The 24,694-nt window shown below is 41.7% G+C and overlaps 1 protein-coding gene across 1 annotated transcript in view; it reads left to right on the top strand.

The window, feature by feature from the left end:
• SLC15A5 (solute carrier family 15 member 5) overlaps window positions 1–24,694 on the top strand; it is a 379,306-nt gene that overhangs the window by 212,680 nt on the left and 141,932 nt on the right. The window contains exon 4 of the mRNA XM_069230056.1: window positions 4,157–4,377. Coding sequence (XP_069086157.1) covers window positions 4,157–4,377 — 221 coding nt within the window. The remainder of the gene's footprint in view (window positions 1–4,156; window positions 4,378–24,694) is intronic.

Raw genomic sequence — 24,694 nt, 5'->3', positions numbered from 1 at the left:
ATCCATAGAGGTAGCATTCCCAGGACATTGTTGAATCTGTAGAACGTCTGCACCTTACATCATAGAGAGTGTTTCAGGTGTTGCCATTTCAGAAAGTCCTACCTTGTGTGCTCTATCAGAATGGATAGATTATCTTCCACCATATAGGCAAGCCCCCTATGAATGTGGATCACCAGGTAATGTAGTTTCTTGGATGACCATGTAATATTATAGTCCTGAATGCTCGAAACAGAGGTAATCCACGCATTTGGCCCAGTTAATCTTGTGTCCAGACAAGGAAGAGACATTGCTGATGAACATCATCACAGCTGCAATGGAGGAAGTGGGATGGGACAGCAGGAGTAAGATATTGTCTGCGTATAACAGGGCCTTCCAGCCCGAGTGCCCTTGACCTTGAGCGAGTGATGGATGCCGATGGTCAAGAGCTTCAAAGCAAGTAGGATCTGGAATGTTTCTGACACAAAACCCCTGCAGTTGATGATGGTGGAAGTGGAATCATAGAGAAGGAGAACTTTTTTAATAAAGTTATTGCCCAGGCCCAATTTCTCCATCATCCTGAAGCTGTAAGGCCATTTAATCTGGCCATATGCCTTTTCATTGTCCAAGGGCAAGGCTATCTTTTCACCCAGATTCTCCTGACCTTGCTGAAGTGCGTGGACCAAAGTCTGAAAGTGTTTTAGGAGCTGCGACCTGGTACAAACCCCACCTTGGTCTGTTGCATCAATTGAGATTTAACCCTCCTTTATCAGTTTGCCAGCATGTTTGCCTTGATTTTGAGGTCCAAATGTATTAAAGAGATTGGGCGGTAACTCACACTCTCCAGGGGGTCTTTATTCTTTTTTGGTAGAAGGGCGATGCCAGCCATAATTGACAATGTCCCCAACAAGCCGGCCTCAGATTTCTCCTGATAAACCCTTGTCAGAAGTGAGGGTAAGAAGGGTCGGCCAGCCTCATAGAAGTTTCTTGGGTAACCATCTTCCCCTGGGGACTTGCAGGTTGTCAGAGCCAAATTAGCTTCTTCTTCAGTGAAAGTGCCTTGCTCATCCCTGGTCATAACTGCTGTCAAGAGTGTTGATGGGCAAGTGAGGCATAACTCTGCTCAGCTTGTGGGAGGTCAGCTGTCTGAGACCTCTGGTAGGACCTACCAATATTGAGATGGAAGGGTCAGTGGATATTGGGGGTGAGAAGGCTCCAATACTTCCCAGGGAAGAGGGTAGGTGCACCATCATGGAAAGGAGGGAGGAAAATGTGTGGGGGGGGTCAGGATGTGAGAATCAGAAAGGAACAAAACACTTTTAGTTTGAAGTTAACTCCTGTGCCAGTCCATGTCAATGTGTTTCTATCACCTAGGAACAGGATCACTATTCACATGGATGGGGCCAAACCAGTGATATCCTTTAGCGAGGGTGAGAGGCAGGGAAGTAGGGGACCCCGGGAATCCTGCCCATCAGTGTGGCCTGTAGGCCAGAGAAAGGGAAGAGAGGCAACTAGCCTCGCCATGGGCCTCCGTGAGAATCATGAATGGTGGTAGACTATGTGATATACCTGACTATTCTCATCACTCTGTGTATTTATGTGTCTGTGACCAAGCCTGGTGGGATAGTTGCCATCTAAAGCACAGTGTGTAAGTGGCAGACCTGGGAGCCTATCGAATGGGGTGTGCGGATGAGTGTACAAAAAGGATCAGGAAAAACGTCAAGGAATTTATCAGGAAGAAATGCAACCAAAACATCACTAAGAGTATACAATACTGTGCTGAAAAGCCGAACTGGCGTCAGCCTTCTGCTTCCTGAATCTTCTTTGTCATTGCCTTGAGGGATGACCTTGATTTGTCCCTGTCTCAGTGAAATGCCTTCATAATTTGGCTGAATCTGGTCTGGTCCTTGTCATGCCAGATCCAGATGATGGTGGAACAGCGACTGATGCCTCCATGGTAGCATTGTTTTCCTTCTCTGTAGGCAGTGATGCTGTGGTCGATGGGACAAGGTCCATATTGTATTAATTGAGAATGTCTAGAAAGGCTTCCATTTTGTCTGGGTCAAATAAGTTCTTTGTCTTCCCGTACAGGTCACAATCATGTATTCCGGGTCTAATAGGTCATATTTAAGGTCTCAGTGTTGAAAACAAGGGAAATCTGTTGGTTGAAGAAGAGCAGCAGTTCCTTGGATCTCTATGTTGCTTTTAAGATGTCCCCAGCATGTTGGTGGTGCAAAACACAGGCTATGATTGGTTGGGATGAGGATGATGGGGCTGATGAGTAGATCCTGATGTGGTACACTCTGTGGAATTCCAGGTCCTCATTAAAGTGAAGATCCAGTAGCTTGCAGAACAAGTCTCCCATGAATCACAGCAGATCTCCCTTTTCCACATCCTCCGGTGAGCCATAAATGCAAAGACTGTCACGGTGCGACCTGTCTTCAAAGTCTGTGATCTTCTGCCTCAGAAACTCTACTCCAGTCTGGGGCCCCACCCCACTGGATTTCAAACTGATCCAATTGCTGGTCTATCATGTCCATCCTGTTCTGGAATGTGTATACCTTCTGTCGCATGGATTTCACCTCCACTGTCAGGTTAGCCATAATTATGTACATTGTTGAGAGAGTATGGCCTAAGACCATGATTTCTTACAAGAGAGACCACATGGCTGAGTGGGAGCAGGGGCTGGGTCCAAGGTTTGAATTGGTTTAGAGTGCGCCACTGCCTCCGAGAAGAGAAGATGGTGCAACATTGGCTTCTGTTACATCATTGAGGAAGGCAGGTAATGTGCAGTCTTTGCAGCACATTTCCCAGGCAGCTTTACAAGCCGCTCCCTGCACTCATCAGCCAGTATCCTAGCTAGCACACAAGAAGGTTCTGGCAAACCAGGTCCACCCGTACATTGGTGCTGCTTCAGTGGTGGTTGGAACTGAAGAAGGTGGTGGGGGGATGGCACATATCCGCATGAATACTTGCCATGGGAGTGTTTGTACAGGACACACAGTGACTGATGGTCTAACTCCCAAGGGCAGATGGTTCCCTAGTCTCCGTAGAAAGAGCCGCACTCGCAGGGACAAGAGAGGGTGCCTCACTCCCCAGCTACACCAGCCCCCTATCACCATCAAATACCATCCAGGCTCAAGAGTCTGTCCGCTAGTGTCCAGATGACTCATCGCCATCTGTGAGTTGGGTGGGGACGATATGGCCTGCAGTAGCTCCCCACTACCCCAGTCTCCTTTGCTGGCACACAGGATGCTGATGCAGTGACCAAGGTCTCCTCACAGGCCTTTCGGCAGATGACAGCAAATGGCAGTGTCACAGTTGGTGTAGAGGGCAGGAGTTCCCCAGGGTGCCCCCATCTGTTGATCAGGGCAAATAACTCTGTGTCCAGTGGAGTACTCACAAAACTGCATTTTAATAGTATGTTTATGACTGCAGAGACTTCGCAGTCAGGGTGGAAAGCTCTGCACATAAAATGATAGGCCTGTCCTATCTTTTTATGTGTGGAGTGCTCTGCCCTGGCTGTGGACCCGCCACAGTCATAAACTTACTATTAAAATGCAGTTTTTTTAATACTGAAAAAGAGTAAAACTACACAAACATGTACGTTTGCCTTTGTGAATTAGTCCAAAAGTGTCACAAATCATTGCTTTATGCTAGAACTTACTATTAAGTTACTTTGAGCATAGTTAGCAGAATACAAATACAGTGCTTTATTGTAGTGGTTCATAAATACCACTTACACAAATAAGAACAATAGTCGCCAAAATCAGTGTTCAAAGAACAGACTTTTATTTACCAGGCAATATATGTTACCTGCTCTTAGGAAATTGCTAGTTGGTCCAGCCAGAGACACAGGAATCAGAAACAGGCGGGGGAGGGGGGGGTTAAAAAAGTCCTAATGGAAGAAGCTCACATTGGGAAAAGCAGCACATTGGTTATCATCCAAGAATAAATGACTTCTATGATATTTACTGTGGGGGTGTGTGTACATATATGCTGCAACTGTAACTGTGACCCAAAATTGACTAGAGTGCTCTTGAATATCTAAGGGATTGGAAGAGCTAAAATACTTTTTTGTAGGGGCATGGGGTATCCTAAACACATCCAGTCCAGTGATTGCTTTTGCTCTGTACTTAACTGCCTATACAAAATAAACCGGTGTGTCTTAAATTTTCAGGTGGTTCTCTCCAGACAACCTTTGGGGTTCTTACTACTGCACTGAGAATGTGTTGGATCCAATATCGCCATCTAAGCGGGCGCGTCACCTGCTGGTTGGACCGTGCAAAGGAAAATTATGGTGGATGGTATAGTGAAGCCAATGTAGAAAACACAAAATCCCTCGTACGGCTTTTCCCATTTTTTACCTTTCAAATCTTATATCGAACTTGTACCATGCAGGTAAGTAAAATGAGTTGTACCGTGTATATTATATTGCCATAATGATTTATTTGGTCTTAAATGTTTAACACAGTTGAATTACTCTGTTTACCACAATGTCAGTGAGGTTCACTAATGATAGTGTTATCTCCATCAGAACCATATATTGTCTTTCAGAGCCCCTGATTAGAGATATGCAGACATTTTCCTTCGATGCTTTGACAAGTACCCTCAATATGTATGCCCTCACGCCACTGAAATCCTCATTCATATCCTAACTTGTGATACATTGACATCTGTAGCCTTCTATTCACTATTCTCAGTCCCTACAATCTGGGCCACTTCCAATTACATCGTTGCATGAATAGTTTATCAAAATTCTGGTTCTCTACACTGTTCACATATTCTCCAATAGTACTGCCCTCTATAAGACTTTTCAATATTCCTTAAGATTGGATTGTGTATAGGAAATGTTTGTATCTTCGGGGCGCAGTGCAGGAATTACTTTTTAAAACAATGTGATGTTTTAACAGCACAAACATATATATGTCTGCATTATTATATTTTACTACACTGTAAAAAATACACAACAATATACAACAAACAAAAATAATTTGTACAATTGTTTTAAAGATACAGTTGGCTTTTAGTTAATTGTCTCTAAATTGAGCATATTTACTAATATTTCACGCAATGCAGGGCAGCAAGCAAAGTTGCTGTGTTGCGTGAAACTGAGAGAGCAGAAATGCACCACATCCACTAAGATATGCCACACTTCTGCTACCTCCTTACCTAGCACCAATGCATGCTGCCTTGTGCCTTACTGCAAGGTTACCTGCATTACGAGCAGGACTGTTTTTATGCAGGAAAGATTGTTTTTTTCCTGCATAAAATAAATCCTTAAAGACATTTTACTTTTTTCTAATATTTGCTACAAAATGCATCACACAAGGAAGAAGGAAGTAACGAGGAGAAATAACATTATTTCTCCTCCTTACGCCTGGGTCAAGGAGAAGCACCATTTTGGCTCAATCCCAGATTTACTAACCTTAATAAATCTGGGATTACTTCAAAATCAAAGTGTGGATGCCCAGGAATGCCCATACTCCATGCATGGAATGCCTCCCTGACACAAAGTAACACAAGGCAGCGCTATGTGCTGCCTTGCTGTACTTTGGATTTACTGCAGTATGGAAAGCCACTCAAAGTGGCTTTATGTGGCTTAGTAAATCACAGATAAGGACTTGCGTTGACTTGTGACGACAACACAAGTCCTTAGTAAATCTGAGCCTAAGTTTGTGAAAGTCTCTGGTTGGCAAATGTGAAAATTATGAAGAATTGAGGTAGTGTCATGGTGATTTCCAGTGCTTCTATTTCTAGGAATAGGTTATGTAAGTGAGTGAGTGAGGCAGTGAGTGTGGCAACGAGTGAGTGAGAAGTGAGTGAGTTGACACATGCATAAAATTAGCTTTACGCCTAAAATTCTCTAGTCAGTAGCTATCTTTAGGCTTATCTCCACTAGTATAATGTGTTTTGTCTTTTCAATGCTATATTGCTTTCTATGCTTTGATTAAGGCGGCACTTATAAAAGTTCGTGCCTGAGGAAAATCCTTATTCTTGCCAGTCTGAGTCAAGTAAAATCAACACATTTCTATTAAATATTGCCATCATAGTAAACATTTTACAACTTGTGCACCAGTTTATATATTTTTTTAACATAGTGCAAAACCAGCACTGACTGGATTTTACTCGGGGATGTGTTGATGAAATCTCTTATGTCACTCCATATTTTTTAGTTTAAAATGTTCTGTGCTTCTGGTGTTTCTAGGTGCTCCTGCATAATGTGTAGCAAAAGGCCCTTTGGAACTTTTTGTGGGGCCCAGTGTAAAATATGCTTGGTGGGCCCGTCATTCTTCACCACTGGATTCCAAGTGGCATTTTTTCTCTGCCAACTAAGGTCCTGATTTAGAGTTTGGCGGACGGGTTGCTCCATCAGAAATGTAACAGATATCCTATCTGCCATATTACGATTCCCGTAGGATATAATGGGATCATAATGCGTGGACAAGATATCCGTCATGTTTGTGGTGGAGGTACCCCATCCTCCAAACTCTTAACGCAAGTCCTTAGTGTCCATTGAAATTACATATGTTGAATGAATAGAATATTTCTACCATGATAGTGCAGGAGTCCTGTGGTGTTTTGACACCCTTTAATAGACGTCAGTAGTTAAAAGCCTCTGGAAAGGGGCTGGAAATACACTGGTAACTGTGGTTTCCAGCTTGTTTTCCCTGTCACTGTGCAACATTGGCTCCTCACTGAGTGACCATGTAAAAGGAGCCAATATCATGTGGCACCGTGTGAGTTAGGAGGTCTGCAACTCCTCTTCACATTTTAGCCCACATTGAACTCTCGAGACAGAGCACTTTGGACAGATAGAAAGCAGAGGACGATGACACATCAGGGAAATCACAGAGCTCTGTATTGAGATTTCACACAAGGATTCTACCTGTCAAGAGAAAGGTTCAACAATTGAAAGTTCACAGAGCAGTGCCGTACCTGGTGTGACTAGGAATACATTGGCAAGAGAAGCAATACAGCTTATGGGAGTCACAGAAAGTTGGAGAGATTGTCTAAAAGCTCAAACTTAAATCTCAAATGGCAGTGGGGGATTTGCTTGCTTCTTTGTGGACTTTTGCATAGAGACCAGATAATGTGGGCTTAGGGGCTGGTATGGACAATCGGAGCACACAGAAGCAATCAGATTAATTATCCAGACTTGAATACGGAGTATTTGCTATTTTTTCATTTTTTCATTTTTTCTTTTCACACAACGGGACATGGGCCCGAGAATCAGATATTTTGGTTGATAATTAAGGGCCATGTCTGAGCAAATATGGGTATTGTTGCTCCCTTGATAATCCTACACCAGTGTGACTATATTTAGCACAACAGATACTGGAAGGAGATATTATGTGATTAGCAAACTCATGGGGGAAAAGCTCCGAGTAGTGATGGACTCAAAGGTACATTTTACAAGGAGTATACAGATACTTGGACCACATTTCTCCTGGGTATACAAAGGAGCAAAGAAAGAAAGGACTCACAATGTGCGTAGCTCTACTAATAACACTTCTCAAGCTGGATAAATACACTCTATATGGCTCATCATAGCACCCCTATTCCTGTTATACTTAGATACTAAAATCCTAGCTAAAATGCTGATAGGTAGCATTTCCCTGATAAATAAGGGGGTTCTCACAAACTTTCTATATCTCATTCATAATCCCTATCTATCTGCCATGTCTGTTCTTTGCAACCTCCCAAACTGCACTAAGGCCCAGATTTATGAAACCCTTTTGTTGCTACTGCATCACACTAGGTGGCACAAGGCAACACAAGGGCTTCAGTGATGTTTACTAATCCATGCAAACCCAGTTTGCATGGCTCCACATGGCTTAGTTAATCTGGAGTAACGCAAGGTAGCACAAGTTATTCCTTTGTGCTATTGTGAACTGGGTGTTCCATGGGTGGTCGCATACATCCACACCTGGTTTTTGGTGCACACTAAGGTTTACTAACATTAGTAAACCTGGGAATGCATCAAAATGCTGCACCGTCCCAGGTGAGGAATAATAATTCTGCAGCACACATAGAACAGACCTCTAAGGATTGTTCCTTCCTGCACAAAAACAGTCCTGCATACAAAACAGGCACCTTTTCACCCTGGTGCAAGGGTGCCTGCAGTGCACTAGCGCAAGGAGAGAGCAGGAATGCATCATATCTTAGTAGATATGGTACATTCCACTCTCTCCCTTTCATGCAGCACAGTGCAGCAAGTTGTCTTACTGCATTGCGGTGTGTGTCTTGTTAGTAAATCTGCCCCTAAGTAGGCTAGGATGGAGAGGAAAACAACATGGTATTAAATGGACAACACTATTAAAACCATATGTTGAGGGCAGATTAGGAATTCTTGATTTTGAAATATAATATTTGTGCGCTCAGATTTCTATGCAGACAGGCTTGTGCCACATGTCATGACACGTTGAAACTGACATACCTGAAATGCCCCAATTGAAGGCAATACTAATCAACTTGCTCATTAGGCACAGTAGGCATATTAATCCAGTAAACTGCTTTCGTAAAGCATGCAGGTATTAGGTAAGCATGGAGGACTAGAAAACTCTATACGTTCTCTTCACATAGTTTGTTATTCTTTGTAGTGCATTCTGTATTCCATGAGAATGATGACCACGGAATACAAGGATGCACTGAAGTTGGATCTGACCTGTTTTCTTGAGGACATACTGCTGTGCTGCTCCTAAGAATAAACTTAATTGTCTACCCAGCCTTCATTATCTGCAACAATGGCCACAAGATAAAGCGAGGTATCCTGTCTTTAATGCAGCACAGGAATGGAGTACCTTCCCTACCCACGGAGTTTGGTTTTATTTCTATTTGTTTGGATTCCCATCATTGGTTGGAGATACCACTATTTTTTGACAAGGGAACCAAGATCAACGGATCAGAATGTTTGCTTTTCCTGTATTTTATACGCCTACTGCCACCATAAGTCAAGGAAGCGGAACAATCAGAGCAGACTTAAATTTACTGCTTAACGTGAGCTCTGCCGTTTCTTGCCAAACTCTGTGGAGCGTGCTCCAACTTCTATGTGCACTCGCACTACACAGTCTGCATCATTCATGCAGCTACGCCATTCGCACATCGAGTGCAGCAAACCTTTAAACTGTATGCTGTGTCACCGGGTAGCATTTTATCACCATCATGCTGCGTGATGGCCATTTTCCTTTGAGAACGAACAAAGTGACGAAACAAAGGTACAGCCCAACAGGAGTTAAACAGTGACTTTTGCCTTAATGATCACAGGGGATTTCCATCAGAATTAATTTATTTTAGTTCAGAAAATGCAGTAATTTGTTCTTTTACCTCCTAATATATTTGTTTCTCTTCTTCTTCAAGGAGTCCCTTATTAACTCCTATAAAATATTATAAAGAAAGTGTTCGGTGAGTGACTTATACCACTTTACATCACTTTTAACCAGTCTGATGTTTAATGACTTTGATTGTTGTGAAGATCTATTTTGGGAGGGGCAGTAGCATAGTTTGTAAAGACTTACATAGACGCTATGCAGTTTGATCCTCAAACTAAATTCTTGCAAAGCAAGGGTGAACCTCCCATTTCATGGTTAAGGTTGAAGGAGGAAGAGTAAAAAAAAAAAAACAAGAGCAGTTATGGGTTATGGGTAACTACAAGTTACAGGATGCCATTTGCACGTCCAAAGCATTTGAACAATCTGAAAAATGGATGTTGACTGTGAAGAGTACTAACATTAATGTGGAGGGTGCTGATGATGTGTGTGTGGTCAAACGTGGTTCATGTATACATAATTTTGCTGGTAATAAGAAAGTTGATGAGGCAGAGAGGAGTTTTGCATGTTATAGGTGCTGTAGCAATACACATATGGCATCATATGCTGGTTGCCCTGCTGTTAACAGAGAATGCAAAGAATGTGGATGTCTGGATCATTTTGCACACATGTGTAGAGATCTGAGGAGGAACTGGGTGTCAAATATGTGATAAAGTGTCATTCACTTCTGAAACGAGTGATGTTAGACTGGGATGTGAATGTGGGAAATCAAAAGAGGGTGGAAAGGATTTGAGCGAAGCTATAGTGAAGAGTCCCCCAAGTGTGCATTTCAGAGGGTAGAGTTAGAGTGCATGGCGGATTCAGGTTCTCCATGGACTATTATCAGCAGGAAACATTTTATGGAAAGAATTAGCAGCTTACTGGGCATGGAATATTTTCTACAGTCTGACAACATTGAAGAAAGTTTTGATGGCTCTACTATTGAGCTGGATGGATAGCCTAGTGTTAAAATAGAATTTAAAGGAAGAAGTGTCCAAATCAAACTATGTTGCTGTGAAAGGTGTGAAGGTGTTGAGGTGGAGGGATCAGTGGAAATTGGGCATAATGCTAAATTTTCAGTGCAAGGAACCCGTAGTATTGTGCAAAGGAGTTATTTATGATCGTGGATCGAGCATTGGAGGGGAAAAGGGAAAAAATTGTATTAAATCTCATTTTAGAAAAGTTTTCTCTGAAGAGTTATTAAAATATAAAGGACTTTACGCATAAGGTCAAATTGAAAAGTGATGCTGTACCTGCAAAGCAATAGTTGAGGGGTGTACCCATCAATGTGAGAAATGAGTTAAGAGATATGTTGAATGGGTAAGTCAAAGAAAGGATTATCTAGGAGATTGAGTCAGCTGAGTGGGTTTCTCCCATTGTTTTGGCTTGCAAGGTGGATCAAAAGTTATGGTTATGTGTTGACTTGAGGGCAGTTAATTCAAATACAATAATTGACTGTCATCCATTACTCAACATCAATGAGGTGGTTCCAATTATGTAAGGAGTGATGATTTTCTCTACTTTGGACCTTAGGTCAGAGTACTACCAAATTGAGTTGGCTGGAGAATCTAAGAAATTAATCCCTTTCATCACTACACAAAGATTGTATCAATTTACTAGGATGCCATTTGGTAGGCTTCTGCGGCCTCTTTGTTTCCGAGGGTAATGTTTCACATTTTTGAGACATTGATTAAGTGTTTTTCAGGATGAAATTCTGATATTTTCCAGAAGTGCAGAAGAACACATCCAACATAAGACCGAGGTGTGTACCAGGTTGGAAAAACATGGTTTGAAACTCAAGAGTTACAAGTGTAAATTGTTCAAAAATTCAGTAGAATATCTGGCGAGCTAGTAGTACCAGTGAAGTCCAATGTGGAAGCCATTGTGAATGCCCATGTTCCCACTACCAAAGAAGAGTTGCTTTCTTTTTCAGGGATGTGTGAATATTACAGCAAGTTCATAGAAATTTTTGCAACTAAAATGGATCCCTGAGAGAACTCCTGAGACCAAATGCTGCATATGTGTGGTAACATCGGGGGAAAAAGTCATTTGAGGATGTTAAACAGGATATTTTGAATGCCCCCACGTTGATACCACTTTGTATGAAGAATGAATGTGTCATCACTGTGGATGCAAGTATGTACGGTGTGGGTGGTGTTCTGTCTCAAATATGTGGCAAGGAAGAGTGGAAGGTTGCTTTTGCTTCTTGTACTTTGAATGAGATGAAACAGAGGTATGCCATGATTGAAAGAGAGCTTGTTTCCTGTGTTTGGGCTATTGAGCACTTTAGGAACTATATATGAGGAGGTATATTTGTTTTGAAGATGGACCATAAGTAGTTAGTTAATATTTTGTCTCCTAGAGGTGGATGGAATTCAACAGTACACAATGCAAGACTCACCTCAAGGATGCAGGAGTATAGCTTTGGAGTTTAGTATGTTCCTGAGAAGAGAAGTGTGACGTCTGATTTCTTTCTCACAGTTGCCATGCCCGCAAGATGACATATCCGATGAAGGGGAGTGTGAAGTGGTTGCCACCATTAAAGACTTAATTAGTAAGGAGTTCTAAGAGATTTCAGAAGTATTTTAGAAAGAGTGTGAGGAATCTGATGAAGTGTGGCAGGCTGCCAAGAAGTGTGTTCTGAAGAAGTGGCCCAAGAGGAGTGAAGTCAAGGCCGAGTAGCTATCCATGAACAGTGTTGCAGAAGAATTAGAAGTTGGAGGTGAATTATTGTTGAAGGGAGGGAAGTGTGTTTCTCCCATGGGAATACGTAAAACCTTTCTCAAGGTAACCATCCAGGCATGTCTACCACTAAGCATTTGGTGCATGTGTATTTCTGGTGGCCGTGAATGGATAGAATGATAGATAGAACAGTGAGAGAATGTGAGGTATGTGCTGGGAGTGAGAAAATGTGGAAAGTCAATACCGCCTCCTTAAAAGTAATGAGTGTCAGGAGCTGCTATGGCAAAAGATAGCTTTTGATATATTTGGACCATTCACCTTTCTCGCTATGGACACTCGGTTCGCTCTAGTGTTGATAGATTTTATAAGTGGCCAAAGGTTAAATTAGTGTGACAAGCTACTTTGGGCCCAGCAATTGAGTTTTTCAAGGAGGTGTTTGCCAGGGAAGGGTGTCCGTCCATTTTGGTCACAGGCATTGGAGTTCAACTCACAGTAGAGAAATGGAATATATTTTCAGGCAAGGCAACATTAAACATGTAACTACTGCATTATACGAACAACACAAAAATGGTGAAGTAGAAAGATTCAACCATGTCCTGAAATTATATATTACTGAGGCACATTGTCAAGGTAGTGTTTGGAAAAATGTTTTAAGGGAGATGATAAGGATGTACTGCATAACGTCCCACACCTATACAGAGATTAGTCTGTTCAAATTGTTGAAAGGTAGGGATCCTGCATCTAGCTTATGTCTCTGGTGGTTTAAGGAGAAGTTGGGAGAAGTGGAAGAGAAATGTAGAGTGAAGGATGTGGCAGAAAGAATTAGGAGGAAACAGAACAAATCTAAGGAGTAGCATGATGCCAAGTGGAAGGTGAGACCACATGATATAAAGGTTGAAGATTGGGTGAAAATACGCAAACCTGTGTTCATTGATAAAGGTCTCTCCAGTTTGCTAAAGCCATGAAAATACTGAAGGTGTTTACTAATTGGGTGATTTCCCAAGACGGGAATGTTTGGGATGTGAAAAGAGTTGCAAAATGTAAAGGTACGACTGTGAATGAGAACGAGAGAGGAAAGAACTAATAGGCAGAGGGTGAGAACAATGGTATTCTGGTGAAGTTTGGCAAGAGAGGAAAAAATGGTCATCATTGTGTAAATATTGATGATGCTGAATCTGCAGCTTCTAGAGTCAAAGAAGAAGGTAAAGTCAGGCAGCCACCTAGAAAATGTACTGATTTTGTCAAATAGGTAATGTTAGATTCCATGGTGGGTTGCCATTTTTTTTTTTGTACATAAGTTAACTTTAGTTTAGTTTTTCCTTTGCTTTGTTTTGTTTCATAAGGGAGATGTGTTGTATTACACTGCAGTTGGATCTGAGCTGTTTTTCTTGAAGACATACTGCTGTGCTGCTCCTAAGAATAAACTTCATTGTCTACCCAGTCTTCTTTATCTGCAACAGGAACTTAATAATATCATGAAATTTCCTCCTGCAACTGATCCTAAGCATGCCAACTACTAGCCAAACATACATAGTTAACAACTGATGACGTGTTCTGCAAACATCATTTTATCTCCCCAGAAGTCTTTGCAACATGAGCATAGACTCAAGCTTATTTCCAATGTTGCCACAGCAACTATTTGCATTTCCAGTGCTAGGATATATCTGCGCCATAGAGGATCCCTCCGATAGCACAGCTGAATTATAGACACACATCCAAAGCCAGAGAGCTGTGTTGCCACCTTGGAATTAGACACATCTCAGATAGAGACCTTGACGCACACTTGGTCGTTATACAATGGAGATACTGCTGTGAACAGACATGGGAACAATCAGCAAATAGTAACTATAGAGCAGTGCATTATACATTCTTACACATGAGCTATTACACATTAACAAAAACAGAGCTTTGACACCAGAAGCCACTTGTAGGCAGTGTGGGTACTTACTGGCAGATTGTATACATTTAGCAATGCACTGGGATAAAACATTCTTGAGTTAGTGTTTAAGGAGTTGTCCTAATCCTCCCACCCCCATTGGGTACTACTGGGATACTCAAAAAGGTAAGTAAAACACAGTAATGGCCTTACTGTTAGCCATGAGAGTAGTTGGAAAATAAACAGGAAAGAGGGCTCCTTCCTATTGATGTCTTGTGCTACTAATTGAGAAGTCTGCTACACGCTACTCCCTACCGAGCTGAGGCCCACAAACATATTGGAAACACTCGGTGAATATCTACTGCTCAAAGGGATTAGGACAGATGATGTGAAGAGGGTTGCAACAAAAGCCTTTAATCCTAAAAACCTCTAAAAGGATAAAAGAAAGAGTTACGGCAGACATTCTGGTCAGATTAATTGGGCTACCTGCACAAATAACCTGGAACATTTTTGAAAAAGAGGGAGGAGGATGTAGGGAAAGACATTGGTGATACCGTGGGGTGGAAAGCAACATTCTGATTGTGGCTTCAATGGAAGTTTTTTTGACAAAACATGATGTTTGCTATGTTTGCACTCTTGGAATACGAATGTGAGTATTGTAATGATTTGGGGAATACCACAGTAAAACATAAATATGTATGTGAGTTAAAGAGGAATTGAAATAAATATAAAAAATGAAATCCCACTCTATTCCTAAAATGTAGGGTGCATTTTTATTAAGCAAAATTACACCAAAATGACAAAATTCCAAAAAGGTGAACCAGAGATGTGAATTTTTAAAGATTTAAATGAATACGTGGCAAGAAAAAGTAAAGCACCTATGATAATCAATGGCCGCTGTTCACTAGGACCAAGTTGCAATTTCAGGCTGACCACAATGAAGCCTAGGTTGGATACACCAAGTGGACTGCTACAGGTGAAAGTCTAGAAGTCAAAAAGTTTGAAAACATTTCAAAGTCTCACTAGTCTGAAATGTCTTGAAAAGTTTCAAAACTTTCTTCTAGTGCACAAACAACCACAGACGTACACTTCAGGGGAGGCACTTAGAGGCTCATGCTGTGTCAGGCAGAGGTCAACAGCAGAGTCCAGTCCAGGTCCAGTTACTAATGGTCAGCTGAGCACCTTAGGAAAATGTCTACTTGCAGCTTGATGTGTCCCTTTAACCACATAGGAGGTCAGCCAACTTACCCTTGGGGTCCAAATGTTTGTCCTGGGTGGAAGTGGTGGCAGGTCAAGCCCATTAGGTCTCTTGCTTACCAGCAGGTGCAGACCTTCTGGTCTTCCACGGGTCCAGAAATTGTTCTGATTATGTGTCTTGGGGTGCCACATTTACGGATGGCTCCAGCTAGTGGGTAAGGCTCCTAGGTATTCCCACCTGCAGCTCAATAATAGTGCCACAGGCAGGGAAAATGTATCTATTAAAAGTTTCATTTTGATAAATATTTATTAAAAATCCAACTTCACCATTGAATTGAATTTTTATTAACTATTAAAATAGTTGTTTCATTATTTTTCTAGCTTTTTCATTTACCAAGACACAATTTTATTATTTTAATATGTATTCTGAATTTGTACACAGGACAGCTATGCCTGCCACAGTGAAAGTAGCTTTTAAGTCCTTGTCACAGTAGGGGCATGATGACCTTAATTTACAACATATCCCACTTTAAATAAAATGCTTCCTACCTAGAAGGACTACAAAGCCTACAATTAGGTTACTTACTAATATTTAAAAGAGATGTTTTTACCTGTCAAAAACTATTATATTAAGTGGTAGCACTACAGGTTTTACACTGCAGCGATCAGGTTACAATGGTGGGCCTGAATTCACACTAGAATATGATACAATAAGTGCTGCACTCCACAAGTGACATTTAACTTTCCATGCCATTGGTGTAGTTTTTACACCACATGCTTTGGCATTATAGGACAGATAGGGCCAGATGTAGCAAACCATTTTGCATTCACAAATGGTGAGAATCAGTAAATTTCACCTTTTGAAAATGCAAAATAGTTTTTCACAGTGTATGAAAGGCATTGCAGTCCCATTTTAGGAAATCGCAATTTTTTGCAGTTCCCTAAAATTGCGACTCCAGATAGGGAATCACAAAATGTGATTCCCTAAATAGGAAATCGCAAATAGGGAATTCCTATTTTCAGTTCCCTATGCACATGTAACAAGCATTTCCTAAATGCGAACCAACCAGTTGATGGTAACCATGTGCAATTTTAAAAAATGGATTAAAAATGCATTTTTTTAAGTACCATGTAGCGCACACATGCCCCTAGGAGATGTATGTGCTTTAAATGTGCACAATTTTGTTTTTTTGGGGTGCCTCAAAGGGGGCCTTAGGCTCTTGCCACCTTTGGTTTTTCATTTCCTAATCTGTGATTCCTTACAGGAAATTGCAGTTTAGGAAATGCAAAACCATTTGCATCTATGGGCCTTCAGGCCCTTAGGAACTAATGGAGTTGCAATCCCTAATAGCGATTCCCTAATAGCTATTGCAATTCTGTCGGAATCGCTATTAAGGATTTGCTATTTTGTTACGTAGCATTTTGCATTCCCTAAATAGAGATTTCTTAAAATACACTAGTTAGGGAATGCAAAATGTGATTTTGATACATCTGGCCCCTAAATACTTCAATCAGGGACTGGCTGACCTCTACATGTTTTAGGGGTCAGATCACACACAGTGTGCACTGGACAGCAACACTGCAGTGTGCAGAGTCTAAAAACAAGCAATGAAATTCAGCAAAAATAGGGTGACCAGGAGAGCTGGAATGGCATGTAGGGCAATCTGACAGTTCCTGAAGAGCTGGTCTCACAGATTAGTGTATGGGCTGGTTTTGGGGCTGAACATGGGACTATTGTATGCCCTGGGGGGCCATTTATTGCTGTTGATTTCCCTGATATCACCACAGACATTGCCTGGAGCAACCACATATGTATGCAATCTCCTATATCTTGAAAAACACATACAGACCTGGTCTTTACAAATACGCCTTGATTTGAAAATGCTGGCTATTTTTTAACTACTTGACTTGCCAATGGAGACCATTTTTATTTTACTGCCCGGGCCTATTTTCTGTCCCAGTCTGACCCTTGTGACCACTCAAAAAGTGCAGTTTTCTCACCTTAATTATGCCAGATTATCTTCCTGGAGATACCGGATTAGCTCATAGGCCGCCCAGCTTTTTTGCTGTATGTTTCATTTTTATAACCACTTTTGTGAGATTGTACAATTTGAGGTCCATAGCAAGTTTACTTTCCCTACTGTTGGAGCGTAAAAATCAGGTAATGCTTTTTAGTGGCCCAGACATCAGCAGGAGGTTTCATGTAAAAAGCTTAATGTAGACGAAAGCTGCACTGACACATATTTAAAAAATGCTCATTTTTTATTAGTGGTGAACACCATTGTGCCTACCAGGATTGAAAATGTGCTAACAAGATTTAAATAATGTTGAAGTATATTTTAAACATTAGAGTAACTGCTAGTAATGAAACTAAAAAGATTTTATAATGCTATTGTGTGATTTATGAGTATAAAGTTTTGTGCGCATAAAAATAAATGCACTTCTCTGCGTACCTAATATGATGCTTTAACAAAGATTGCAAATCATAATGAAATGTTTTATTCTTTCTGGTAATATATTATTAATGCTGAATTTACAAGTTTGCGTATTATGTGTCTTTTATTAACTGTGACATTAATGCATTATATTTCTTGTGTTAGCATGAATAGGCCTGCAGACTTCATATTTGCAGTCATGTAAAAGTGATGAATCATTCTATTTCTAGCATGAATTTTCCATTAGGATGTTCTTATGAATAGTAATGGGTTCCTTTGTTTAACTATACAAGACTGTTTCCAAACAACCTTAGTTCTGAAACATTTCGGACTGTGGACTAAACCTGAAATAAATTGTTTCTTTCGGCATGTACTTTCACATGGGAAGAAGACGAGTCCATTGTATAGCGTGGGAAGAATTTATCTTGTTGAAAAGTAATAGAAAACTGTAATTGACTGTTGAATTCTCACTGAAGAAGAAGATGGTTTCAGACCAAACCAAAGGAAACTTAGCGATTTTGATAATTTGATTTGTGTTTAGACTCTGATTAGGTATTGCCTCTTTTTCGTGATGTTGAAGCACTGAACTGTTGAATCAGGGATGTTTGTGTATTTAACTATAAGGATGGACTTTGTAAGTTTCAATTAGTTGTCCTCTAGTTGTTCTCTGGTTGTTCTCTGGTTGTCCCCAAGAACTGTTCTCTGTGCAGCTCGTGTTCTGCACGTACCCTGATAGTGCTTCTAACGGACTTCGCTGATGATCTTCATGCTTTGCTGACAACACAATCTCTTGAATGCTCAGCCTAGAAGAGATATATCTCCCTGTTACTGTTATTTTCCTTGGCATTCCCTTTTCTAATAGACATGAGCATGCTGACATCTGTCTATTTTTTTTCTAGTTAGTTTCTTCTAGGCTAAGATAGATTGTTTCAAATTATTTTAGTTTTTTAATGTATTTTGAACGCATGGGTTAGACCATTCCCACACATGCATGTCCACATTTGGATAGTTATAGGGCTAATCCATGTCTAACCCTGATTAGTAAATCTCTGTTTAACTTTAATGGTATGCATTCTTCTTTTTCTTCTAGAATTCTTCTTATTACTGTTCACAGCATTGGGCAACCAATGGTGTTGATTTATCTTTCCAATTTGATTCTGCGCACAGTTTACGTAACTTTAGCTTTGTGCATGTGAAATAAAGCCTGGAAACTTTAGTGATTGGAGTTTTCCTTCTGTGGGCACATTGGTCAGGGTGTTTAAATTTGTTGATTAAGTTTGAAATGATTGTTTATGGTTAACCACACTTTTAACTGGGTCCAATGGTCCGTCGACCTTGATGAAGCATTTTGATTCTTTTGAAGGATGAGCCAACACATTAACATTACCAAATAACTGGGTACTTCTGTTGTGGAAGACGCACAGCCAGCCCCCTGTCAACCCCTCAAGCACTACAGGAGGAGAAGAGCTCCACCGAGGGAGTAAACAGCCCCCCCCCCTTACCGGCAGATACCCTCCACACACCCCCATCCTGTGCCCCATGACCTGAACCACCACCCATCCCTCACGGATATTTACTATCTGCTCATTTCAGGTGGTAAATATGAGAATTACGCTTCCCAAAATTTAGGGAAAACTGTTGTAGGACCCAGTAATTCCAAGTTTGGCAGTGTATTCCCATTCTGGGGAGTTTGACTCATGCTCCCAGCGACCTCACAGATAGATACCAGCCGGAATCATTGAGTCTAGCCCCAGTATTTTTCCGTGGAGTTGTTTGTGAATTAAATATGAGTGTGACTTTATTGTTTTATTTGGTAATTTGAATGCAGTGTTCCACAATGAGGGTGATAATGTTGAGTTGGAATTCATAGGGCTGTGTATTAGATTAAAAAAACATCTGCAACATCTGGGGCCAGATGTAGCAAAACGCCAATTTGCGAGGTGCAAAGTGCGAATATTCATGAGGTGGGTCGCAAATTGCGGCCCCATAGCGAGTATAGGCACTCGCAAACATGGAGGCCTGCTGTAGTAAGCTGACCTCCATGTTCGTGACTGCTTTTAAATAAAGCAGTATTTTTTTTTCTCTTTGCAGCCCGTTTTCCTTAAAAGAAAACGAGCTGCAAATAGAAAAAAATACCGAAACCTTTTGTTTCGGTTTTTTTCAGAGTAGGCAGTGGTCCATAGGACCACTGCCTGCTCTGAAAAAATAATTTTGTGAGCATTCACAAAGGGGAAGGGGTCCCGTGGGGACCCCTTCCCCTTTGCGAATGAGTTACCATCCACTTCAAGTGGATGGTAACTGCGAGTTGATTTGCGACCGCTTTCGCGGTCACAAATCAACTTAAATCGCGGTGCGAGTCGCAAATAGGAAGGGAACACCCCTTCCTATTTGCGAGTCGGAAACACATTTTGCGAGTCGGTTCCGACTCGCAAAATGTGTTTCTGCATCGCTTGAGGGCTTTTGCACCTCGCAAACGGCGTTTTTTGCCGTTTGCGAGGTGCAAAAGCCTACCTACATCTGGCCCTTAGTTCCTTATTGGCAGGCGAATTAGTGGACACCAAGCCCCGTATATCTACAAAGGGCACTTGATGAGTCTTTTATACCATTATGTGGACACTAAGCCCCGTATATCTACAAAGGGCACTTGATGAGTCTTTTATACCATTGTCTAAATGCTTTACTTGTTTCCAGAGTTTTCAACTTGAACAAAAATAATGCACTAAGATTCAGTCTCTGTCTTTTGTTGAAACGATTGAGCGCTCAGTATTCCATTGGAGTAGTTGGCTTAAGAAGAGATTCTAATTAGTTTGGAACTGGGAGTTGCCATCTAAGATTCTTGCTTCGGATGGGGCAAAACTATAAAGTTCGAATTAAAAACTCTTGAAGTGCCCCTTTTTGCAAACAAACAGAGAACTACAACTGTTGAAGTAAACACTTCACTCTCCTGCAGAAAAAACTTCCTCACAACTGAAGTAGCCACTTATTTTGCATACCGAGTTTGAAAGTTTGTTCCTTGAGAGCTTCACACTTTTACTGGTTCCAACTCCAATTTGAATTTACTAAAAACATCTGTTTTTTCTGTAATTAACATACCACTGTTATGTGAATATGAATGCAGCCTCAATACCACGACTAGCCCTTATTGAATCACCACACTTGTGTATCCGTGGTTTACATCTGAGGAAGCAGAGCCTGACCCGACCATTGCAAAGTACAGGCATTTTGCAAATAGCAACCATACAATTGAAATTTCCTTTACATTTACCTCCTAGGGCACCCTGAATACTGTTCAATTAGTTTTATTAAGAGTAGAACTTGGTCAGAGAAAAACGCAACTTGTAAATTGTGGTTTGATTCATTGAATGAGAGGTTGTTGGGATGCCTCAAAAGGTCTACACCCAGGTCTATTCAGTCAAATGTTAGCAGGACTCAAAAGGAATGCACTTTGCCTGTCTCATTTGTGGTCAGGGATTGGTCAGCAGTTGTGCTACTCCTATTTAACGAGAGGCCCCAAGGTTAACTTCCATGTCGATGTTGGTTTGAAGCGGCTCGACCTACATAGAAATTGAATTCAAGACAAACACTGTAACATGATTTTATACAAAATGCATTTGTTAACTGAAAAAATAATGTAGCCTGGAAAATATGTTTGCCATGTTTCTTTGCCTTCAACCGAAATTTTTAGAATACAGTCAAGCCTTTAGATGACTCAGAGTAATGGTGTGCATTCACTGGGCGGCACTCTGTCAGAGACAATTCTTGGTCTACCATACGAGGGAGATTTTAATCTCATCAGAAATTCAGCAAAAGTCCAGCGCCATGCAAAAATGTTCAAACTTTTTTTATTGATGAGGTCCTCTTGTGTTGTAAATGTAAAGTTGTTGTCAGAGTAGCTTTTAACTTGTTTTAAAAAAACAGTTAGCACTACACTCACTTCTGTCACTCGCTCATGTACAATTTGTCTTCAAATAGTCTCAACATTTGGAGGCATATTTAGGAGCCCCTTTGTGTCCCTCTTGCACTATTCAACATGATGCAAAAGCAGTGCAAATGAAAAGTGAGATTTATGAAGCCACGCAAAGCCACCTTGCGTGGCTGAGCGTGGCTTCATAAATCTCGAATAATGTAATGCAAATCACTGCATTGCATCACTCTCCACCAGGGAGGCGTTTCCATGGGTGTTGCAAAGGTGTTCCCGTCCAACATTTATGGATTTTGATGCACTCTCATATTTACAAGAACAACTCAACCTGGGAATGCACCAAAAAGATTCTCCCCAGGAGAGGCATAATGAGTCAAAACATCTTTATTTCTCCTTGTTTTTCCTCTATGTGTGCCTTCTGTAGCGCACATAGAAAGAAGAAAGGGCCTTTCTGCACTAAAACAATCCTGCATGCAACGCAGACACCCTTGCACCATAGTGACTTGCTGCCCTGCGGTGCACTACTTTTTTTTATAAATATGGCCCTTCATTCCTAGCAGAGAAGGAGATGGTTGTTCATATAATTTTTCAAATAAATATATAAATGAATAAGTACTAAATCAGAGTATTTACAGGATTGTGAGACAAAACCAAATGTCTCTAAATACTGAAATGCACTTAATGAGAGCATGAAATCCAGAAAATAGATTAAAACATAAGCTTAGCTAAGTCACTATGGGTTCGTGGTACTGAGGATCATTCGCTTTGCAGTCACTCTTCTCGCAGAGCGCTGGTATTCTTTACTGTGCTGCAGCAGATGTACTCGTCTGTCACAGTGCAAAACAGCCATTCAGAAGGAATCACAGGTAAACTGCATCATGTATATTAATGAGGCAGAATTACATGATCAAATCCTTCTGCATGGATGTGAATGAGTGACAGATGACTGGGAGGGAGAGCAGACCTCCAACGCTGAATTTGCACTTACACAATAGCAACGCTGAATCCCCTGTTCAAAGCAAAATTCACATTACAGAAGCACTGACCCCATGGGCAGCCTACACTTTTCAAATGGATAACATCCCCTTTGGAGTGTGGAGATCCCATCAACGTTTTGGGATCGCAGTGTCAGTCACAAACTAGAAATACATATCATTGAATGCCACAAGAAAGGAGGAGGGCTGTTTTCACATGCCTTCTTCTTAGGGGTCAAAATGTGGACCTTGAAAGTCACAAATCCATTTGGAAATCGTAACATTATGTTTGTACATTATGAGTTGGGCATTTGCAATTGCAAAGCCTCAAGTTGTGCACTCATCCGACTTTGACTAATGTAAGAGCCTTTTAAACATCAGACCCAAATCGTAAAGCATAATTTATAATCGAATTCCCCTTTCTGTGTTCCCTTCCAAATGCTTATATGATTTGCATACCTACAAAATGATTAGCATACACTACGGCAGCATTTCTAACCTCAATGGTTATATTTCACTTATTTTATATTCATGTGCATTTAAATGGATATGTAAGATAATCACATCCTTTCTCTATGTGATTCATGCTTAATATTTGCATGTCACAATGTATGTATGTTACTCATGCATAATGTTGACGAATCCCCATTTCCAAATGACTGTGTGTATTATAAATATATGTGTGTTTGTGTGTTTGTGTGTGTGTGGGTGGTGTGTGTGTGTGGATCTGCACACATGAACTCACACACATACTGTCAAGATACAAATATGTGAAGTTACAAATAGTGAATTGTATATTTCCACAAGGGCCACACGAGTTGTGCAACTTTGCAGGTGCAGTGATTTCCACATTTTAAGGAAATGCCTCCTTGGCATGGTTACCCCCTGACTTTTTGCCTTTGCTGATGCGAAGTAATGATTTGAAAGTGTGCTGAGGCCTGCTAACCAGGGCCCAGCACCAGTGTTCTTTCCCTAACCTGTACTTTTGTTTCCACAATTGGCACACCCTGGCATCCAGGTAAGTCCCTTGTAACTGGTACCTCTGGTACCAAGGGCCCTGATGCCAGGGAAGGTCTCTAAGGGCTGCAGCATGTCTTATGCCACCCTGGGGACCCCTCACTCAGCACAGACACACTGCTTGCCAGCTTGTGTGTGCTGGTGGGGATAAAATGACTAAGTCGACATGGCACTCCCCTCAGGGTGCCATGCCAACCTCACACTGCCTATAGGTATAGATAAGTCACCCCTCTAGCAGGCCTTACAGCCCTATACCATAGGTGAGGGCATAAGTGCGTGAGCACTATGCCCCTACAGTGTCTAAGAAAAACCTTAGACATTGTAAGTGCAGAGTAGCCATAAGAGTATATGGTCTGGGAGTCTGTCATGCACGAATTCCACAGCACCATAATGGCTACACTGAAAACTGTGAAGTTTGGTATCAAACTTCTCAGCACAATAAATGCACACTGATGCCAGTGTACATTTTATTGTAACATACACCCCAGAGGGCACCTTAGAGGTGCCCCCTGAAACCTTAACCGACTATCCGTGTAGGCTTACTAGTTTTAACAGCCTGCCACACACCAGACATGTTGCTGGCCACATGGGGAGAGTGCCTTTGTCACTCTGTGGCTAGTAACACAGCCTGTACTGGGTGGAGGTGCTTCTCACCTCCCCCTGCAGGAACTGTAACACCTGGCGGTGAGTCTCAAAGGCTCACCCCCTTTGTTACAGCACCCCAGGACACTCCAGCTAGTGCAGTTGCCCGCCCCCTCCGGCCACGGCCCCACTTTAGGCAGCAAGGCCGGAGGAGATAATGAGAAAAACAAGGAGGAGTCACTGGCCAGTCAGGACAGCCTCTAAGGTGTCCTGAGCTGAGGTAACTCTAACTTTTAGAAATCCTCCATCTTGCCGATGGAGGATTCCCCCAATAGGATTAAGGATTAAGGATGTGCCCCCCTCCCCTCAGGGAGGAGGCACAAAGAGGGTGTAGCCACCCTCAGGGCTAGTAGCCATTGGCTACTAACCCCCCAGACCTAAACACACCCCTAAATCGAGTATTTAGGGGCTCCCAGAATGCAGCAAGATAGATTCCTGCAACCTAAGAAGAAGAGGACTGCTGAACTGAAAAACCTGCAGAGAAGACGGAGACACCAACTGCTTTGGCCCCAGCTCTACCGGCCTGTCTCCCCCGTTCTAAAGACACTGCTCCAGCGACGCGTTCCCAGGGTCCAGCAACCTCTGAATCCTCAGAGGACTACCCTGCATCTTGAAGGACCAAGAACTCCAGAGGACAGCAGCTCTGTTCCCCAAAGACTGCAACT

Source organism: Pleurodeles waltl, chromosome 4_1 (assembly GCF_031143425.1).
Source record: "Pleurodeles waltl isolate 20211129_DDA chromosome 4_1, aPleWal1.hap1.20221129, whole genome shotgun sequence".
Lineage (NCBI taxonomy): Eukaryota > Metazoa > Chordata > Amphibia > Caudata > Salamandridae > Pleurodeles > Pleurodeles waltl.
The sequence above is the reverse complement of the archived record's forward strand: the minus strand, read 5'-3'. Positions and strand labels throughout refer to the sequence as shown.